At 42.2% G+C, this 21957-nt stretch overlaps 1 protein-coding gene across 2 annotated transcripts in view; it reads right to left on the bottom strand.

Annotated features, from left to right (window-relative positions):
• Nucleotides 1-21957, bottom strand: part of CES1 (carboxylesterase 1) — a 561489-nt gene that overhangs the window by 516665 nt on the left and 22867 nt on the right. For both annotated transcript variants that reach the window (XM_060185531.1, XM_016192378.2), the window contains exons 6-12: nucleotides 21489-21593; nucleotides 19866-19970; nucleotides 16336-16374; nucleotides 6916-7056; nucleotides 5945-6025; nucleotides 4648-4795; nucleotides 1453-1584 (exon numbers count right to left, since the gene is read on the bottom strand). In XM_060185531.1, the coding sequence (XP_060041514.1) occupies nucleotides 1453-1584; nucleotides 4648-4795; nucleotides 5945-6025; nucleotides 6916-7056; nucleotides 16336-16374; nucleotides 19866-19970; nucleotides 21489-21593 (751 nt within the window). The remainder of the gene's footprint in view (nucleotides 1-1452; nucleotides 1585-4647; nucleotides 4796-5944; nucleotides 6026-6915; nucleotides 7057-16335; nucleotides 16375-19865; nucleotides 19971-21488; nucleotides 21594-21957) is intronic.

Raw genomic sequence — 21957 nt, 5'->3', positions numbered from 1 at the left:
ATTGCCTTCTTGGATTTGGTTTTGGTTTTTGTTTTACTTCGTTTTGTCTTCCCATACCTCCTTCTCCCATCACATTTTCATAGAATCTGAAATATTCTAAGGAGCCATGCCACCAGGAACCACTCCAAGGGGCTGGTCTGTAAGAGTGAAGGTGCAGAAGATGTTTGTGAAAGGTCTTAATGAAATATTGTCGGGGAGACGCAAGAGAGAGATGACCCAGGAACCAAGCTCCTGGCGGTGAGGCTGTTCAAATCTTTATTCATCCGAGAGCCCCAGAGTCAGGCGGCAGCACACCAGGTTAAGCCATGTGGCGCAAACCACAAGGGCAGGAGTCAGCCTCCCAGTCTGCACACGCGCTCCTCAAGGCCAGAACACGGAAGACCCGAGTCTGAAACCAAAGTGGCTTGACAATACCATACATGGTTAGGAAAGGGGAGGAGAAAGGTAAAAGGGACTGGGAAAGGTAGGGACTTCCTTAGCAACTATTGCTAGGGGTTTAACTGGTAGGATTAATAATACCCTTTGGGAAATAGGGAGGAGACCTTAAGTCATTTGTTAGACAAAGAAAAACATTGATACGTAGATAATAAAAGGTGGGCCATTGTATCAAGGAATGCAGGGTGAAGCAGGGGGGGCTGGCTTAATGTTTTAAGGAATGCCGAGCCCCTGGAGGCACAAAATGCAGGGTTTCTGGAGATAGGGAGGGACTGACAGGGAAGTAAAAAACTGAGTCTGTTAACAAGGGCAACAAAAAAGGAAAATAAATAAATAAAATTTAAAAAAAAGACTGAGTCTGTGCCTCTTTCAAGCTCAACCTCAAAAGAGGGAGATTCGTTTCCTCAGTTCCCCATTTTTCAATGGGAAAAGCTTCACCAAGCTCAACCTGGTTCCTACAGTATTCCCAGCAAAACATCACATTTTTAAAAAATATATATTCAGATGTTAAAAGAGAGATGTTTTAGACATGTAGTTAGGTAGACTGACACACATCAGCCCTGATTCAAGGTCAAGGACAATTCTGCCTTCACACCCACATTCTGATGTGCTCTCATGAGTGAGAGTGAGGAGTGACATTCTAGCCCTGCAGCAGAGTCTTCTCTCTCTCCCTCTCCTTCTCTTTCTTTAACATTTTGTTTACTTTTTATTTTAATGTGAGAGAGATACAGAGAGAAATACCAGAGCACTGCTCAGCTCTGGCTTATATGGTGCTAGGGATTGAATCTGGAAGCTCAAAGAGTCAGGAATACAAGTTTTTTGCATAACTATCATGCTGTCTTCCCAGCCCAGGCAGAGTCCTCTATGAAGGTGAGTCATCACACGTAGGTATTAGAATGCTGCTTTGTCATAGTGGACTTGGGAAGCTAAGACCTGGATGGGAGAAGGAACTTGTGTTAGCACTAAACTAGCCCAGAGTTCCTTGCTTGTAGTCAGTAAGGAGTCATTCATTATCACCTTTTAAAAAGGGGGCTCCGAAGACTGAGAAGAGTTCATCTCCATGGTCCCCTATTACTGTCTTGGGCCTCATGTCTGATGAGAAGCTTGGTCTGTACTGAAATTCGTACATGTAGGTGGGGCCTCCAGCATCTAAAAAGACAGGAAGGAGTTTACATACAATTCATTTCACCTGACACATACCTGGTGAGGACACAACAATGACACTATTAACAGCAGCGGGGAAGGAGTAGACAACATAATGGTTATGCAGAGACTGTCATGCCTGAGGCTCCAAAGTCCCAGGTTCAATCTCCTGCACCACCATAAGCAGAACTGAACAGTGCTCTGGTAAAAATAATAATAATAATAATTAATAGCAGCTGCCTGCTGTGAGTGCCCAACCTGCATAGACACTGACCCATCGGGACACCCCCAGTTGATCCACTTAACAGCAAAACAGAATTTGGGGGAAGTTCTGTGATTTTCCTTTGCTTAAAGGTACCACACAGTTTGAGGTAAAACTTGGATTTGAGCCAGATGTTGTTGTTTTTTTAAAATATGCCATCACTTTATTTATGTATTTATGTATTTATGTATTTATTTATTTATTTAGTCAGAGAGTGAAAGAGACCACAGCACTGGAACTTCCTTTGACGCAGTGAAGGCCAGACTTGAACCTGAGTTGTGCACGCACTTGGCAAAGCAGCACATTATTTCAGTGAGCTATTTTGCCAGTCCAGAGTCAGGTGGAAAAATAAGTGAATGAATGAGTGAATGAATGAATGAATGAATACCAACTGAATGAATAAATGTTAATGTCTTGAATAACTCTGTTTAAACAGAACTACCATTGAAGACATTACAAGGTCAAGCCATGGTAGGGGAGATAGCATAATGGTTATGCAAAGACTCTCATGCTTAAGGCTCCAAAGTCTCAGGTTCAGTGACCCTGCACCCCACCACCACCATTTGCCAGAGCTGAGCAGTGCTCTGGTAGATAATAACAATAATAATAATATAATACACAATCAATCCACATAAGATTCTTTGCCTGCCTCCATAGAAGAACATCTACATATATACAGCTGGCACCTCAGTGTTTCATTAGTGCTAGACCAGTCTCCATTGCTTTGGAGAATAACCTGCATTGAGTGTTTTTTATTCTGTCTGTTTCTGATAGTTCGCAGTGTTTTCTTACTTATTCTGAGAAGAGGGAAGCAAATCCACACTGCTGATCTGAAGTTTTCTAACATAAACATATGCAGCAAAGGGACAGCATGTCTCTTCTGTGTTCCAAAACCAGAAACTCAACATTTCCTATTTCTCTGTCAACTCATTTATCTTGCGTCCTGCTTGGCCAGGGGAGTGGCACGTCAACAGCTTAGCACATGTCCCTTCTATATAATAAACTAAGACAACGGTGTGTATGCCACTTTATAGTGGCAAATACCCAGAAGGGGCAGTTTTTCTCTAGATGAGGCCTCCTCTCCCTAAGCTCTCATACCACCCTCACAACGTAACCTTAGGTCACTGTCCCAAGTGCCTATGTTAGACCCTAAACACACAAGGATGGACAAACACCCACCCTAACCACAAACAGGTTATTCCCCAGTCTACCTGCCTTCACACACCCAACTATTCACTTCTTTCAACTTTCTTGGTTCTGGGTAATTCTCCTGATTGTACATTTGACTTCATTCTACCCCCACCCCATATACACACTCCAGCTCTAATGGTTAAAAAAAAAATTTTTTTGAAGCTAGTTCAAGATTTGCCCTCAGGTCATCACTTCAGTTAACGAAATCTAGCTGATGCTGTTGGTATCTTGCCATTGTCACGATTTTGAGGCAATCTAGTCTGACTTCCACCTCCACTCTCTGCAGCTTTCTGAGTGAGGTCATTTAAAAAAAAAGTTATTTTAATTATGATAGAGAAAGAGAGAGAGAGATGGAGAGAGATACCTGCAGCACTTCTGTACCACTTGTGAAGCTCTCCCCCTTCCCCCACCCCTGCAGGTGGAGGCTAGAACATTGGGTCCTTGTATATGGTAACTTGTGCTTTCTACCTGCTTAAGGTCTTTAGTTGAGGTCGTGCTGTCTTTGAGTACAAGACATCTCAGCACAAGGAAGTTAACAACCTGTTCAACCCATGGCTATTGAAGCAAGAGAATAAATACCCCAGCTTTCTTGCTATTCACACAAGATAACACTGAGACATATTTTCTGCTGGCTTCCCAGAAGTCCCTGCTCCAGTGATCCAGGTTGAATACTTGCTGGAGAGTATAGCACTGAATGGCTTCCATGCCCTTCCCAGGTCACTTCTGGTATTTTTCTGGGGCCGCTGTTTTAATTACTTGTGTTCAGATCCTTTTATTTAAACATTTATTCTATTTTAATGTTTTATTTATTTTTAATGAAAGAGAGATGCACAGATAGAGAGTTCTGGCTTCTGGTGGTGTTGGGGATTGAATCTGGGACCTCAGAGCTTCAGGCATGAAAATCTTTTGCATAACCATTATACTGTCTCCCAGGCCTATTTTAATTATTATTATTTTTTGTCACCAGGGTTATTGATGGAGCTCAATGTGTCTGCAGAACATATCCATTGCTCGTGAGAGCCATTTTTCTCCCCCCCCACCACTTTTTTTTTTTTTTTTTTTACTATTTTAGGACAGCGAGAAAGTGAGAGAGGAAAGGGACATAGGGAGAGAAAAAAGTGAGAGATACCTTTAGTACTGCTTCACTGCTAGTGGAGTATCCCTGCTTACAGGTTGGGACAGGGGGCTTGAACTTGGGTCCTTGCACATGGTAATATGTACACTCAAATAGGTTCACCATTGTTTACTTTAATGAGAGAGATACAGAGAAAGGAGGAGGAGGAGCAAAAGAGAGACTGGAGCATTGCTCATCTCTGGCTTATGATGATGCTGAGGATAGAATTTAAGACCTCAGAGCCTTAGGCATTAAGCCTTTGACATAACCATTACGCTATCTCTCCAGCCACAGATCACTTTCTAAAGAAGATTCTGGCTGAAACTAAATGAAACCACACTCTACCCCAGATCATATAGAATCAGCCTGGGAGGCCTGACCCACAGCTCTCTGCAAAGCCGTCTGTGCTGAGAGGTGGGCAGAACAGACAGCAAAGCTGATGGGACTACCCATCATGGAAAAAGTGGGTAGTGATACCCTTTGTCCAATCTCTCACACTCACCTCTGTGCTGACGAGCCACAGTCACAGCTGGAATACAAAATAGCACATCTGCCATCAAGTCCAGGAAGCGGTCTTTCTTTTTGACAGGGTCGTCTGTTTCTCCTAAATATTTCTCAGCAGCCACTGGAGTTAGTTCCTCAGAGAGATTCTGAAATGGATTGAGACACCATCACTGATAAGTAATGCATTTTATTTGTTTGTTTGTTTATTGCTACTAGAGTGATAAGGCTCAGTGCCTACACTATGAATCCAGAACCCATTGTTCATGGCAGCCACTTTTTTCCTTTATATTTTTCTTCTATTTTTATTTGATAGGACAGAGAGAAATTGAAGGGGGCAGGTAAAATAGAGAGGAAAAGAAAAAAGAGATAACTGAAGACCTGCTTCATCACTTGTGAAGCTTCTTTCCTGCAGGTAGGGAGTGGGAACTCATATGCAGGTCCTTGCACATGGTTACGTACGCACTCAACCAGGTGTGCCGCTGCTCAGCCCCCAAGTAACACCTTTCTTCAGAATCACATTCAGTGAAAAAGTGCTGAATCTTTCCCCGTACATTGCTGGTAAAAATCTTGAAGCCTGAGTACTCTGTCCCAGGGTAGTCGGTTAAGAAAGGCAAAGAGTCGGGCTGTAGCGCAGCGGGTTAAGCGCAGGTGGCGCAAAGCACAAGGACCGGCGTGAGGATCCCGGTTCGAACCCCGGCTCCCCACCTGCAGGGGAGTCACTTCACAGGCAGTGAAGCAGGTCTGCAGGTGTCTATCTTTCTCTCCCCCTCTCTGTCTTCCCCTCCTCTCTCCATTTCTCTCTGTCCTATCCAACAACGACAACAACAATAATAACTACAACAATAAAACAAGGGCAACAAAAGGGAATAAATAAATAAAATAAATATTTAAAAAAAAAAAAAAAAAGAAAGGCGAAGAATGGCGGCAGGACACTAGGGTCCCTGTTTACATCCTACCATGTAGCTATTCCCAGCAGCCATTTTCCCTCTCCCCTTTTCTTTTCTTTTCTTTTTTTCTTTTCTTTTCTTTTCTCTTCTCTTTTTCTTTTCTTTCTTTCTTTTTCTTTTTTTAGTTTTCTGATAGAGACAAGGAGAGAAAGAGAGGGAGAGAGGGAGAAAGAGAAAGGTAGAAACCTGTAGCACTGCTTGTGAAACTTTTCACAACCTCTAGCCCCCGTAGGGACTGAGGGCTTGCAGCTGGGTCCTCACCCATGGTGAAATGAGTACCCTACCTTGTGTACCACCCCCCTACCCCCAAGGTCTTAAACCAGTCTCTGTGATTCCCAAGAGCCTTACAGCAATGGAGTAGGATTTCCATAAGAGAGATGCAGCTGTCTTCTGGTCCATCTTGCCTTCAGAGAGCGGGTAACCCATCATCTGTTGAAACAATGGTTAAGTGTGTGCGTGTGTCACTAGGAATTAACAGCATGTTGAAACTGACCAACTAACTAAATCCACACAGGCTGAAGGTCCTCTCACTTTGTCATGTCTTGACAGGTATCAGTCTTTGATGAGCTGGGAAAACCCAACAAATCTAATGGACTTAATCCAGAAACCAAAGGAACGCACAGAGGATAAGTGAATGTTTAGTCGTTAGAAGTTGTTCCCATCCTTTGCAATATATATCCAGGCTTTTGTTTCAGGACTATGAGCCAATCCATGCTGGGATCTTTTCCCTCCTTCAGCTTCCTTGCTGAATAATGCCCATCCTTAACACTTCAACAAGTGTCTGACTTTATTCAGCTTTGACAGGAGGAAAGACCTTATTCACTTTTAAAAGTCAATGTGAACTCAAAAGGAAGCAAGCTTCTCGGAATAATTTCAACTAATGACTAGGAGGATGTTGGGAAGGTTAATGGAGAACCGGGAAAAGCAGCAAACCCCAGAGGCAGGCCTTGGCAGGCTCCAATCCACACACTATTTAACAAGGTGCCTCCTCACCCCCAGCCTGTCCCACTCAGCATGTGTTTTCTAGGCCTCTGCAGACAACACCAGCATATTGATTCTCTCTGCAGGCACTTCCTAGCACCAACAGTGCAGGATTACTGTCTTGGAGGAAAACAAGAGAAAATGAGGGAGAGGAGGCCCTTGGGTCACACCATCAGGGCCAGCGTGGAGCCATTCAAGAGGTTTCCATGGAAACATTGGCTTGTGGGGGGGGGGGGGTTGGGGGGTGATGGGTTCTCCCACTGGGAGAACCATCCTGGGCCAGAGATAGAAGCAAGGATGTGATGAACACGAAGGCCAAGCTTCTAGAATATGCTCACCGTAGGTAGAATCCAGCCAAACTCTTGCTTGTTGATTCCAACAATGTAGGGAACGGTGTTGAATGTCTTGTCAGACAGGATCTCTTCAGGTGTCTTCGGCAGCACCACCCCATCAACCACAGTGGGCAGGAAGGGATGGTTCTGGGAAGAAGACAGCTCTGGCTTATGGTGGTGTTGGAGACCTCAGAGTCCTAGACATATCATCATTATACTGTCTACCCGCAGTCCTATCCACCTTGTGTTAATTGTATTTTTCATACACATATTCAACGGCTTACTGTGTTTGTTTATAATAAAACACCAACTGAGATGGGTTCAACCTGGCCTTGGGTAATGGAACTGCTAAGTTCTTCCACCTCCAGCCTCACAACAGTGCTGTTCACAGTGCTTTTCTCCTCCACTAACATCTCATGAGGCCACACACACGGCTGGTTTTCCAGAGCTTTATCACACACTACTGATGTTATTTCAGCACTTTGTAGAGTAGCCTTAAGACAGATCAGCAGCTCCCTTATTTGGATGAATTCCACTGCTGGTTCGATAGCACTGAACTCACACCAGTAGCACTCACTGCCTGAAAGAAGCTTATCTATGAGAGTCGGGCGGTAGCGCAGCGGGTTAAGTGCAGGTGGCACAAAGCACAAGGACCGGCGTAAGGGTCCCAGTTTGAGCCCCCCGTTCCCCACCTTCGGTGAAGCTGGTCTGCAGGTGTCTGTCTTTCTCTCCCTTTCTCTGTCTTCCCTTCTCTCTCCATTACTCTCTGTTCTATCCAACAATGACGACGACAACAATAACAATAAAAACAACAAGGGCAACAAAAGGGAATAAATAATATTATTTTTAAAAAAAGCTTATCTATATACATAATTTCTTCCATATTAAGCTCATCACAGTCTTTATGCTTTCAAGGTCACTAGACAACAAACACTTCACTGCTATGCTAAGGGCCATTCTAAATTGTCAACACCCTACCCACCTCCATCTGGGACCATACCAATGAAATATCTCCCTTCCCTGCCTTTAATTATTTTCTGAAATAAAGGAACGAGCATTATTCTATAATGAAACAAAAAGTAAGCAAACAAAGCAACAAAGCCATCAATAGGAAGTACAAAATGCAAGCAATGTGGCACTAAACAGACTGTGAAAGGGTTGCTTATTAGTCACTGGAGAGTGACTAACACTTTCATGACTACCATAATGCTGAGTGTTGCATGAGCTTGGATGCAGACACAGGAGAGTCAGGTTACAAAGTTTTTGTTGTTCTGTGCAGGCATAGGGATATCCAAAAAAAAAAAAAAAAAGAGGCAAGAGGTGCTTTGGGGTTACAAATATATTTAAAAAAATATTTATTTATTTATTCCCTTTTGTTGCCCTTGTTTTTTTTTATTGTTGTAGTTATTATTGTTCTTGTTATTGATGTCATTTTTGGATAGGACAGAGAGAAATGGAGAGAGGAGGGGAAGACAGAGGGGGAGAGAAAGAGAGACACCTGCAGACCTGCTTCACAGCCTGTGAAGCGACTCCCTTGCAGGTGGGGAGCCAGGGGATTGAACCGAGATTCTTACGCAGATGCTTGTGCTTTGCACCACATGCACTTAGCCCACTGCACTACTGCCCAACTCCCTACAAACACATTATAATGAGTAGGTGAATTCACAAATACAAGATGTATGGTTAATGAGAATCAACTGTGTCTATTTATCTACATTTAAATATGAGCAATAGCTAAATTGTTTGCTTAAAGGATGTAGTGAGAACCTCTACATTCACGACTTCTAAATTGATAGTTGATTCCTTTTCCTTTCTTTTTTAAAATTTTATTTATTTGAATGAGATAAATACAGGTAGAGAGAGAGAGAGAGAGAGAGACTGTTCAGCTCTGACTCATGGTAAGACTGGGGATTGAACTTGGGACATCAGAGTCTCAGTCACGAAAGTCTTGTATAACCATTATGCTCTTTCCAGCCCTAAAACATTCTTTTTCCCCCTAATAAATGCTCTTTTTCTTTATTGGGGGGATTAATAGTTTACAGTCAACAGGAAAATGCAGTAGTTTAGACATGTGTAACACTTCTCAGTTTTCCACATAACATTTCAACCCCCTCGAAGGTCCTCCTCTATATCATGTTCCAGGACCTGAATACAACCCTCCAACCTCAGAGTCTTTTACTCTGGTGCAATGAGACGTGATTCCTTAACAGAGATGAAGAAAAAGAGCAGGAGAATCAGGGGGAAGCTTACATGGTATTGATAAGGATCGGGGAGACAACTCAATATGGTAAATGTATATGTTCAAGGTCCCAAAGGTCACAGGTTCAATCCCTGGTATCACCATAAACCAGAGCTGAACTCAATCTTGGTCTTTCTCTTTCAGATAAAAGTAAAAAAAAAAAAAGATTAAAAAGTCAACGCCCAGGGAGTTGGGCGGTAGCACAGCAGGTTAAGCGCAGGTGGCGCAGAGTGCAAGAACCGGCTTAAGGATCCTGGTTCAAGCCCCTGGCTCCCCACCTGCAAGGAACAAGGGCAACAAAAGGGAATAAATAAATAAATAAATATTTAAAGAAAGAAAAACATTCAGGGCCCGTGTTCAAAGGGGAATCAATTACAGAAGACAGACCTTCTACCTTCTGCATCCCACAATAACCTTGGGTCCATACTCCCAGAGGGCTAAAGAATAGGAAAGCTATTCTATAACAATAGCTATCCATTGTCTTCTTGAACCCTAAGACAACAGGAACCTCACATTTCCACTATAGAGCCTATATTTCCCCTAGTCCTGGAATCTTAGGGTGGGGCCCACTTTTCTGCATGCTGCTCTCAATTCAAATCAAATAATATTGCATCCGTGGATCACAACCTAATCAACGCAACGAGTGCCACCCCAGCATGCTTCACTTCAGACTGTGACCAGAGACTTCAGGTATGGAATGACAACCCTTCAGCTCTATCACTCGGGTGAGACCATTCCTTTTATAGTATTCTCTAATTCCGTTCCAGGTGGTCCACTCCCCAATAAAGTCCCCAAAACTAGATATAGTCCAGGTCCCCTGAGATAGAGCATAGGTTCACCCGTGCCCATAAACTAGGGGAAAAATATATATCTGAAAGCAGAAGTACACAAGAGCATGCAGGGAATACCCCCAACACTTCATCTGCACTATTCCAGTCTTTGGGTCCATGATTGTTCAACAATTTGTTTGGCTTTGTATGTTAACTCTCTTTTCAGCCACCAGGTTCCGGATGCCAGCAAGATGCTAACCAGACTTTCCTGGACAGACGACCCACCAATGTGTACTGGAGCTCCGCTACCTCAGAGCCCCACCCTACTAGGGAAAGAGAGAAGCAGACTGGGAGTATGGATCGACCAGTCAACGCCCATGTTCAGTGGGGAAGCAATTACAGAAGCCATACCTTCCACCCTCTGCAACCCACAATGACTTCGGATCCATATTCCCAGAGTGATATAGAATGGGAAGGTTATCAGGGGAGGGGATGGGATATGGAGATCGGGTTATGGGAATTGTGCGGAATTGTACCCCTCTTATTCTATGGTTTTGTTAATGTCTCCTTTCTTAAATAAAAATAAAATAAAATAAAAATAAATTCCCAGCACCACCACAGGCAAAAGTCAAGCACTGATCTAGTAAAAGTAACTAACAAAATAAAATAAAAACAGCACATTTCTCACCACTAAAAAAAAAAAAAGAAAAGAAAAGAATAGGAAACCTATTAGGGGAGGGGATGGGATACAGAGTTCTGATGGTGGGAATTGTGTGGAGTTATACTCCTCTTATCCTATGCTTTAGGCAATATTTACTTTTTATAAATAAAATATTTAAAAAAAAAAGAAGAATCACTGCAAAATAAAGCAGTGGATTATTTATCACCATAAGACCCCAAATTGCTGATAGAAATGAGAAATATTTCTATCAAAATAGGAATTATTTTGATGATAAAACCCTAGACAAATGAAACAGAACCTCTGACAGATGATAATGTTTTGTTTTTTAAATTTACAAATGAAGAGAACTTGAAATAAAGAGGGCTAGAGATGGAAAACTAAGTACAGCCTGTACACAAGAAATGCCCTTCAGAACACAAGGTGGGGAAATTAGCAGGGGTTGTATTTGAGCACAGTCTGAGAGTTGCTAGAAACTGAAATTTTAACTACCAGATCTTATGCAAAGGTTATGACAATAAGTAGACTGCCTTCTTCCCCTTCTTCAGTCCTGATTTGGCAGGGAGTGCCATTGGCATAAGAAGACTGTCAAAACAAGAATGTTTGTAGGGGACTTGCTCTGTTTTTCAGTCTTACTCCCTGGGAGGCTAAGGGAGGAAAACAGAGCCTTCCTATCTGCTTTATCTCAGCCTGTATCTCCAGACAGTCAACTCTGACTGGTACAAACCTACTTTCAGTAAGTTAGAAACCTGATAATAAACACATTTTTTTGTTGTTCAACTCAGGACATTTTTGAAAACCACTTCCTGGTTCACCAGAAGACAGATGGAGGGACTGTCAATGTACTGAATGAGGTGTTCTGTGCGCACACCCAGCCTGCCTTTCCGCAGCAGCTCCCTTTACTTTGGGGAGTCCATGGCCCCACCAAGAAGCAATTCACTTCTCAGGGTCATCAAGTCTCATCCAGTCTTTTGGTCACAAAGATTAAGGCTACAGTTCAGAAAAACCATTTCTATAGTCTTTAACTGGAGATCACATGTTTTGTTAAATATTTATTTATTTATTTATTCCCTTTTGTTGCCCTTGTTATAGTTATTATTGATGCCGTCATTGTTGGATAGGACAGAGAGAAATGGAGAGAGGAGGGGAAGACAGAGAGGGGGAGAGAAAGACAAGACACCTGCAGACCTGCTTCACTGCTTGTGAAGCAACTCCCCTGCGGGTGGGGAGCCGATGGGCTCCAACCAGGGTTCTTACACTGGTCCTTGTGCTTTGCACCACCTGCACTTAATTCCCTGTTCTACCGCCTGACTCCTGATCACATATTTTTAAAGGGCTGTCAGAAAACAACTTCATATTGTCCAAAAAAGGCTAAGTTCTATGGGCTAAGTAAGAAAAACCTGGTGTTAAAGAGAAACAGTTCCCTAAAATACCAGTGTAATAGTTAAAAAATAAAAAAGTAAGTTTTTTTTCAAGACCAATGCTTTATGTTGAACAGCAACCTATACTAGTTTTGTAATGGCCTTTCTAACTGTTACTGTCCTTTTTAGGCTTCAGTTCCTTGACTATACAAAGGTAGCAAAAACTCACCTCATAGCATGGTGAGAATAAAATATTTATGCATAACACATAGTTTTGACATCAGACAGACATTCAATAAATATTGCTTTCTCTTCCACTCTGGACTCCTTGAAAGCTTTAGAGTAGAAAAGAAGATCATTGTTTAAACAACATCTAGCATAGCACTGAACTCCAACAGGTTAAGATAAGCATACTTTAATGCCATGTACAATATTTAGTCACAAAAGAGGTATGAATTTTTATGTCATTTAAAAGAAAACGTGTTTATTGTGATTATATGTCGCCAGTTTCAACAATGTTAGCATATAAAAATATGTGAATATTTTCATGAAATTAGTGAAATATATCATCTTGAATTCCAAATAAGCTGAGACAAACTAAAAAAAAAAATTCCATATTTCCTTCTGTGACTTAATCACCCTCTAGGGGGAGAAATCATGAAAAATGGAGGCCAAAACGTAAATCAATTGGGAGTGGCTTTAAATGCCAGCATACCCAGTTTACCCCCAGTAACTAGTTGTGCAGAAGCAGTCTAAGAGGGAAAGGTGAAATGAAAAAAAGTAAAGAACATTCCAAAAGGTCTTGCCACCTTTTAAAAGTAATAGTTAATTTACAACTTTTAAATCTACAAGGAGGTTCCACATCATGGTAAGCCTGTAGAACATTTAAAAAAAAGGTTAAAAATTAAAACATAATAAATCAAATGTCTTAATTACATGATCCAGTTTTGATAGAGAAAATTTCACACAGTTCCAGATTATATAGCACAGAACCCAGCTGTTACTGCCTGGGAAGCTGGTGCTGGGTAGATACCTTTCACACTTGATCACAGCAGTTGTAAAGAGGATGGGTTTTGGAACCTATCTATCTGGATTTGAAACCCGACTCTGTCACTTACTAGCTGGTAATTTGGGAAAGTAGTTTCACTTGTTTACTTGTACCCTAGTTCCTCATCTGTAATAGGAGGTGTTGTGGGGCTTAAATGACTGGACACATGTAAAATGCTAAGCACAGCACTTGGCCTCTATAAGCGCCAAATATTACACACAAGCAGTCTAGTACAGACTGCTCACAGAGACCCCAGCCTGTCTCTGGGTGACAGGTGTGACTGCGGCTTTGAGATTGTGTGTCCCGGGACCTTTGTCTGCTCTGTAATAGATCAATTCTGGATTCTGGTGGGAGAAATTCTATAAAAAGTCTGGCACATGGGGCTGGGTGGTGGCACACCTGGTTGAGCACACACATTACAATTACAAGTATTGAAGTTCAAGCCCTGGTCCCCACCTGCAAGGGGAAAGCTTTACAAGCAGCCCTTTTAATCTCTCCCTCCCTTCTCAATTTATCTCTGTCTCTGTCAAAAATAAGTAAATAAATAAAAGTAAATAAATATAAAAAGAAGAGTCTGGCTCAGCAAGACAAGGGCCCAGATCATAATTTGACAGCTAACAACAGAAGGGTATGATTCCACCACCATTGGTTAGAGGCTGTACAGTTCAGAGCTATGACTAGAAGCCGGCAAGTGGGCAGCTCACTCAGGAAGACACAGAAAGAGGCCATGGAGGAGGAGTCTGGCATTTCAGTGGGCTCTGGGGAATAAATGATCTTCCAGGCAGGGGGAATGGCTTGAGTAAAGTGACAGTGTAACTCTGGAATACAAGTCCCATGAGGGTCCTAGGCTTTGAGGAGAACCATGATTGTAGGAGAAAAGATCCGAGAATGCAGTATATTTTCTGCACCTTCTTAGGCACAGAACAAGTAAGTACTCAGGTATGTCTTTTATTTTTTCTTTTTAAGATTTTTGTCTTTCTTCTTTTATTAACCTTTTATTTATTTATTATTGGATAGAGACAGAGAGAAATTGAGAGGGGAGGGGAAGGTAGGGAGGGAGAGAGACAGAGAAACACCTGCATCCTGCTTCACCTTTTGTGAAGCTTCCCTCCTGTGGGTGGGGACCAGGGCTTTGAACATGGGTCCTTGCACACTGTAATGTCTGTGCCTGACTAGGTGCAACACCACTTGCCCTCCTCAGATATGTCTTTAAAGAATAACTTCGTACCTGGTTCCTATCCCTTCTCCTGCATTGGAGAAAGCTTTGGTGCTGTGGTATCTTTCTATCTTTCCCTCTATTTCTCTCTTTCTATCTTAAAAAGCCATCTTGAAATGGTGCAATTCCAGTGCCAACAGACAAATAAAAGATTTTGTCGTTACGAATGTTCAGTATTTTAAGAAGGCCTGTGTTTCTTGGGATAAGTCAGGCACAGTGCGGAGGGGGGTGGCAGGCATGAGAATGGAGAGGAGAAGTCGAGGTAGGAGACAGTAAAAACTTGAGAAAGAAATAGAAATAGAAATAGAAATAGAAATAGAAATAGAAATAGAAATAGAAATAGAGGGGGCTGGGCAGTAGCACAGCGGGTTAAGCCTATGTTGTATGAAGTGTAAGGACTGACGTAAGGATCTGGCTCAAGCCCCTGGCTCCCCACTTGCAGGGGAGTCACTTCACAAGAGGTGAAGCAGATATGCAGGTGCCTATCTTTCTCTCCCCCTCTCTGTCTTCCTCTCCTCTCTCGATACTATCCAGCAACAATGACAGCAAGAACAATAATAACAACAATGATGATAAACAACAAGGGCAACATAAAGGGAAAAAACAGTCTTCAGGAGCAGTAGATTCATAGTGCAGGCACCAAGCCCCAGTGATAACCCTGGAGGCAAAAAAAAAAAAGAAAGAAATAGAAATAGAGGCAGATAAATATATAGATAGATAGAGAAGGAACCTAAGCTGACCTGAGTACATCCAGAAGGAACTGACCAGCCAGCCTCAGTGAGAAAGGCAGTGATCACGAGTCCAGGTGGTCACAAGTGACACTCCTGTGTGACTCTTGTTTGCTATGTTGCTCAGATCAAGGAAAAAATGGCATGCTTTTCTCTTTTTCCTTTTCTCCCTCCCCACAACATATCCATTAGCAAAGCCTATCAGTTAGGGGTTCATAAATACCCACATGCCAACCCCTCCTTCTTGCAGCTCAGCCAGAGCCTTCATCCAAGCTGCCGTGATCTCTTAGAATCCAGATGCCTTCCAAACAATGTCTGTGCATCCACCCCAGCCCTTCCCAACTCTGATTTCAACACAGCAGTCCACTGGGCCTATTATAAACTCCAAGGTTATACCACTCCTTTTGTTCCATACACTCCCTTTGCTCCCCACCAGGCCTTGAACCATAACTTGAGTCCTTTAAATAAAACCCTCCACCTCCTGTTTCAGTGTCAAACCTGTTTCTCTCTCCCTCTATCCATCCAGCCAGGCTGCTCTCCTACCACAGGCCTTTGAAGCTGCTTTTCCCTGGAATATGCTCTCACTAGGTTTTGCTGGCAGCTATTTCCTCCTCTCTTCCAGAACTTGGCTCTGAAGTCACTTTCTCTTTGAGCTATTTCCTAACCCTGTGTAAACTCCAACCATTAGCCAAATCTGCTCCCATCCCCCACTTTTCCCATAATGTTTACCTTTACCTGGCTCAGTAACATTTTGTTTATTTATTGTAATCTTCCCTCACTTCAAGAAAACTATTTCACTGGTTTTACTGCTATATCCCCAACTCCTAAATTGGGTCCTAGTACATAGTAAATGCTCATTAAATCTTTGCTGAATGCTTAGTGAATTAAAGATTTATATATTTATTTATTTACTTATGAGAGACGGAAAGAAAGAGAACTAGAGATTCACTCTGGCACATTTGATGCTGGGGATCAAATTAGGGACCCCATACTTGAGTTCACCACTGTTATCATACTATGCCACCTCCTGGGTGAATCCTTAGCTTTTAATTCTTCTTCCCTGCATTGGAAGTGTCTAGTCCAGCCTTCTTCCACAAGAAAAAAAATTTGAGGGGGGGGAAGTTAAATAAGAAGTGACTGAGGGTCATCTCAGCCAAGGGGCACAGAGTAATGACTGTGAAACCTGAACTAGCAATTAGAGGAATGAGTCCATTCCTGTGTCCAGCCCTATCCTAGGTTACAGGAGTTACTACCCTTATTCAGGCATCAACCACCTAAACACAAAGAACTGTGGTAAATCTACCAAGAATTCATTTATTCATATTTAACTGCAGCTTAAAGTAGCAAGACTTAAAACCCATAATTAAGAAAGCAAAGGTTCTTACCTCTCTGGGATCTCCAACTAAGTCAACAGAGAAAAATTTCTGTGAAGACAAAGTCACAGAGTGTGGGGTGAGAAGGCTGTATGGGAAAGAAAAGGTTCTTTGTGACCTGTTAACCATAGATATCAGGTTCTCCCTCCCGGTGCCACCATGGCTGAGCCCAGAGGAAGTGGGCAGGGCACCTGCTCCATGGGCACCACTGCAGAGTCCGAGTGTGGGATGGGGGAAGGTTCAGGCAGACTATCTGCCCTGTCCTTCACCCATTTCTCTTGGTCCCCCAGGCAATAAACCCCAGTATTTCCTTGGGGAACTTCCTTCTTGCCTACTTTCACTCCACAGAACTTTCTCTTAACAAGAAAGATTTTTCTAAGCAGATAATTCACAAATCTAGAGTGCTGCTATCTTTAACTTCCTAGGGGAGACAAACCTACCAAGAATGTTAATGCAGAAGTTTAAAAAAAAGCTGAAAGAAATATTTTTTTAGTTAATATCATATGTACAGGGTTGGCAAAGTAGCTCACTTGGATAGTGTACTGCTATGTTGTGTGTAACCCAGATTCAAACCCATCAAAGGAAACTTCGATGCTGTGGTGTCCTTTCCCCTCTCTTTCTGACTCTTCTCCCTCTCCCTCTCCCTTTCTCTCCACATATATACATGTGTACCTGAAAAGGTCAACCTGGAGCAGTGAAGCCAGAAGATGACTCAAAAAAGTACCATGGGGGCTGGACAGTTGTACCCAGTTATTTATTCTTCATGAGGACCCTGGTTTGAGACCCTGTTCCCTGCCTGTGGGGGGTGGGGACATTTTACCAGAGATGAACATGTCTGCAGATGCCTTCCTCTCTATCTCCCTCTCCCTTCACAATTTCTCTCTGTCCTGTCAAGTAAAAAAAAAAAAAAGAAAAAATGGCCTCTGAAGCAGTGGATTCATACTGTTGGCACCAAGCCCTGGAAATAATCCTGGTGGCTATGTGTGTGTGTGTGTGTGTGTGTGTGTGTGTGTGTGTGTGTATGTGTGTGTTGATTCAGTCATGCTTCAGGATTTTACAGTTAATTACCAGAAGATTCTGTTACAACAAAATCATAGTGGTTATTACTTTTCTGCTCAAGGTACTTTGAGATGAGTCTTATTTATTTGCATTAGAAAATAAAAGTAAATAAATAAAACACCTTACCTTTCAAATAAAAAAAAAAAAAGTCCTGATTTGGTCCTGGAACACAGGCAGAGAGGACCTAGTAGGAGCTGAAATGTTATGTGGGAAACTGGGAAATGTTATGTATGTACAAAATATTGTATTTTACTGTCAACCATAAACCATTAATCCCCCAATAAAGAAATTTAAAAAAAGAAAGTCTTGATTCATATCAGCTTATTGAACTTCACTCCTCCAGCTTCATACTTTTGTGCTGCTTTCATCAAGATTGTAGTGTTCCTGTTGTGACTTTGAAGCTAACAGGTCTGACCAGCATTCAGTAAGAGATCAGTCAGAGTTCTTCCTTTATTATGTTGTAGCCTCCTACCAACCAAGGGTGTGTGTGTGTGTTCACACATGTGTGCTGGAGAGAGCATATAATCATGAGAATAATCATGAAAAGACTTCCAAATGATCTCAAAAATTTGAGAAGGATAATATGGTCTTGTAGGTCCTCAACTTTTCCTCAAATTAACAGCTTCCCATTGTAATTTGGATCTTCTTGTGCCATGCAAAGAATTGCTGACATAAATTAGTCTGTTCCCAGACATCAGAAAACATTTATGATTTAATTACTGGGCCACATTGGTCACCTTATTTGGAAATTGAAGGCCTTCCTGAGAAACCCGGGGTGATAATATATTCAATCCATGAAAATAGGACAGAGTCCAGGGCTAGAGGAGTTCCACTGGGACACAGGAGTACGTCAGTAGTTCATCTCAGGGTCCAGATATGGAGTCTAAGAGCTTAGGCTATTCCTAAACTCACACTTAGAACATCTCATGTTATTTTCACTGCACCTGAGTCCTATATTCTCTGGGTTTGAGTACTGCTGTAACTTCTCTGTGATGACACACTATAAGAGCCATCCATCAATTCTCAGATGTCACCTTGGGAATACTGTAAATGCTTTCCTTGATTGTGTTCCCATCACATTCAGATCATGATGTAGATTTGAGTATTTTGCCTTGTGAATCAGAGAGTCATAAATGAGTCACACCTGTTACCACCCACCCTGCTACCCAGACCCCAATACACTTGGCATGAACCAAGGGATGCATTGTTGGCTAAGTGGGTAGATGGATGGATGTATAGATAGATAGATAGATAGATAGATAGATAGATAGATAGATAGATAGACAGATAGAATTGGTCAATAAATGCATATGAGTGAACTGGAGGGATAAGTGAATAAAGGCTGATAAATAGTAGAAAGGTGATGAAGGGATCATATCATTGCTGTTAGAAGGGATGGATAAAGGAGTTAAGATAAATGGTTTATAATAGGATGGTTGATAACAGGTGATAAAAAATGAATGATGGGTTGATACTAGAACGGTGAAAAATTATCAGTGAATTGGAGTGATCAGTGTACTAACTGATAATAAGAGTTTGAATAATTGAATGAGAAAATAGATGAACTGGGGCACCTGGTTAAGAGCACACATTAGAGTATGCAAGGACCTTGGTTCAAGCCCCTGGACCCCACTTGTAGGGGAAAAGCTTCGCAAATGGGAAATCAGGGCTGCAGGTGTCTTTTTGTCTCTTTCCCTCTCTATCTCCCCCTCCCCACTTGATTTCTGTCTCTATCCAAAATTAAATAAATAAAATATTTTTTTAAAAAGAAGAAAAAAAGAAATGGATGACTTAATGAGGAGATGTATGGTTATCTTAGAGCTATAACTGAGGCAGTCCCAGAAAATCTGGGCCATCCTGGGTTATAAGTAAAGTAGTGTCTAAACTAATCAATATAAACTGTTTTAAACTTTCTAAGAAAAGATTCTTCTGATATCTTCATCCTCAGAGTTAGCTTTGGGAACATGCACTATGAAGTATTTCAAAATTTTACCTGAAAACAAAACTAGCAAATCAGTTAATGCTGACAGAGTTGGGGCATTCTTACACTTCTCGTTATGTTACTTTTGGCTGTGTTAAATTTTTTATCTTTATTTATTGAATAGAGACAGCCAGAAATCAAGAGGAAATGAGGTGATAGAGAGGGAGAGAGACAGAGAGACACCTGAAGCCCTGCTTCACCACTCGCAAAGCTTTCCCCCTACAGGTGGGGACTGGGAGCTCAAACCCAGGTCCTTGCGCATTGTACTATGTGTGCTCAACCAGGTGTGCCACTACCCATCCCCATTGGCTGTGTTAATGTGTGAGCTATTTCCTACCTTAAGAAAAAATGAAGAGATTCTCCATGCTGCCTTAGAGGTTAATACTACTACCACTAGAAGTGGGTAGTTTTTCTGGGGTAAAGAGACAGTGGAGAATGATGAAACCTGAGGTCAAGTTTATAGGTTAAGGGCTCAGGCAGCCCCAAGAATGGGTACACCTACCAGTTTCAGTGATGTCTCCAAGAGTTCCTCCTCTGTCTTCTGGCGCAGGCAGTGAACCAGGACAGCCGAGGTGGTGGACTTACATCCAGCAAAGACAGCAATTTGCTGCAGAGATCACAGATGACGGGAGAATTATGAGCTGTGTCCCTCCCCTCCATCAGTCAAGAGGCATTCTAGCTCAGGCTCAATGTCTAAAGGCAGCAGGAGGTAATAGATTCTTCTAAGCCAGTACATATGAGCCCTGTGTGCCAGCCATGCTAATCTCTGTTTCCATCCTTGTATATCTGTTAAAGTAGTCAGAGGGGTCTCAAAGCAAAAGGTCTAGAGAGGGACAATGTGGAGTGGATCTTAGTTCCAACTCACATGTTCTGGTCTCAAAACTCAACCACTTACTAGCCTTTCAGTCTTGGGGAATAAATTTGCAGAGTGTGGCTAGGAGGGAAATGCAGATGGAGAGAAGGCAGGTCATGTGAATGATGGTGGAACAGTGGGAATGTGAGGAGTGTCCCCAAAGCCTAGTACTATGTCTCACAGAATTGATGCTCATATGTAAGTAATGGGAACTGGGAGGAATCGAAGAGGGAAGTAGGATAGGAGAGAGAAAGAGAGATAATATGACATACAAAGAAAGAGGAAGGAGCCACAATAATAGTAACAAAAACAACAAAATGGAATAAATAAATAAATATTTTAAAATATGGGATATGTACTCAACAGAGTACTATTCAACAATAAAGAAAAATGATATTGTGTCCTTTGGGATAAAGTGGATGGAACTGGAGAAGATTGTGTTTGGTGAAGCAAGTAAGGAGATTAAAGACAACTACAGAATGGTTTCACTCATATGTGGAATAGGCAGAACTGAGTATACAAATAGGAAAGACAAGATATCAACCTTTATTTAGGACTGGGGGAGGACTATAGTGGTTATCTATGGGGGTGAGGATAGGGACATAGACCTTTGGCGATGGGGATGGTGAAAGAAAATTAATAAAGATATAAATAAATAAATAAATAAATAAATGAAAAATACAGGTGATTCAGAAAAAGAAGTAATGATCAAGCCCTGACACACTATGGGGAATTCTATGACAATAGATGAAGCTACGATACTGCAGTGCCTGCCTTCTCCTCTCTGATTCTCTAAATGAAAAAAAAAAGTGACCTGGAACAGTGAAATCATATATGTTCAAGGTCTTGGTTCTACACACACACACACACACACACACACAGCAGCAGCAGCAGCAGCAGAAACAACAACAAAACCAGTTCTTGAGTGAATGAACCAATTTGAGTATTGTCTAAGAACCAGTACCTCAACATTAAGCCCTCAGGGAGGAACCATTCTGGGCTCACATACTATAAGTGGGCCATGAGAACTCAGATCTGAGAAGGGCAAGGCACAATGGCGGTCATACCTACTGTCCAGCCCAGTCTCACATGGCATTTTTGGGGTGTGGGAAGCAAAGTCTCAAGCTTGTGTCCCAGTTCTGCCTTCTTGCCTGGCGCTTCTTGCTTTCTTGATTCTTTGAAGATATCAGTCGAATCCCACAGCAAGAAAAGCCTCTGAAGATCCCAGGAGAGTAGAGAAAAGGATGGGGAAGCTGTCCAGGTGGGACCTACCTTAGCTGTAGCTTTCATGTCCTTTTGGACTAGACCAGCAGTGAAGGCCACGCCACTCTCAGAGATGGCCCTGTGGAAGAGGTTCTTGGCAAGAGGAGATAAAACCTGAGAGGGGAACAGAAAGGAAGAGATGTGTGCCCACAGGGAGGGAACCTTCCAAAGCTTCCCCACCTCCAGTTCTGTCCTGGGACCCCATGGTCATGCCAAAGCCTTGGGTGACCTGTCATGTTACCCAGCTTCTCCATGGAGATCTCAGCAGGAGGGAACCAGGGGCACAGAGCAAACAGTAGAACAGAAATGTCTGACATGTACTGATTATAACAATCAGAAGTATAAGAAAGGTATTTAGCAGCTCCTAGTAATATTTTGAAGACACAGGTGTCAGATCAGAGAAAGAGCTCAGAAGTAGAGCACAGGACTCGTACATGTGAGGTAGCATATCACATGTGCCAAAGATAAGCAGTGTTCT

The sequence above is a fragment of the Erinaceus europaeus genome, chromosome 2 (assembly GCF_950295315.1).
Source record: "Erinaceus europaeus chromosome 2, mEriEur2.1, whole genome shotgun sequence".
NCBI lineage: Eukaryota > Metazoa > Chordata > Mammalia > Eulipotyphla > Erinaceidae > Erinaceus > Erinaceus europaeus.
This window is presented reverse-complemented; position numbering and strand designations above follow the sequence as displayed.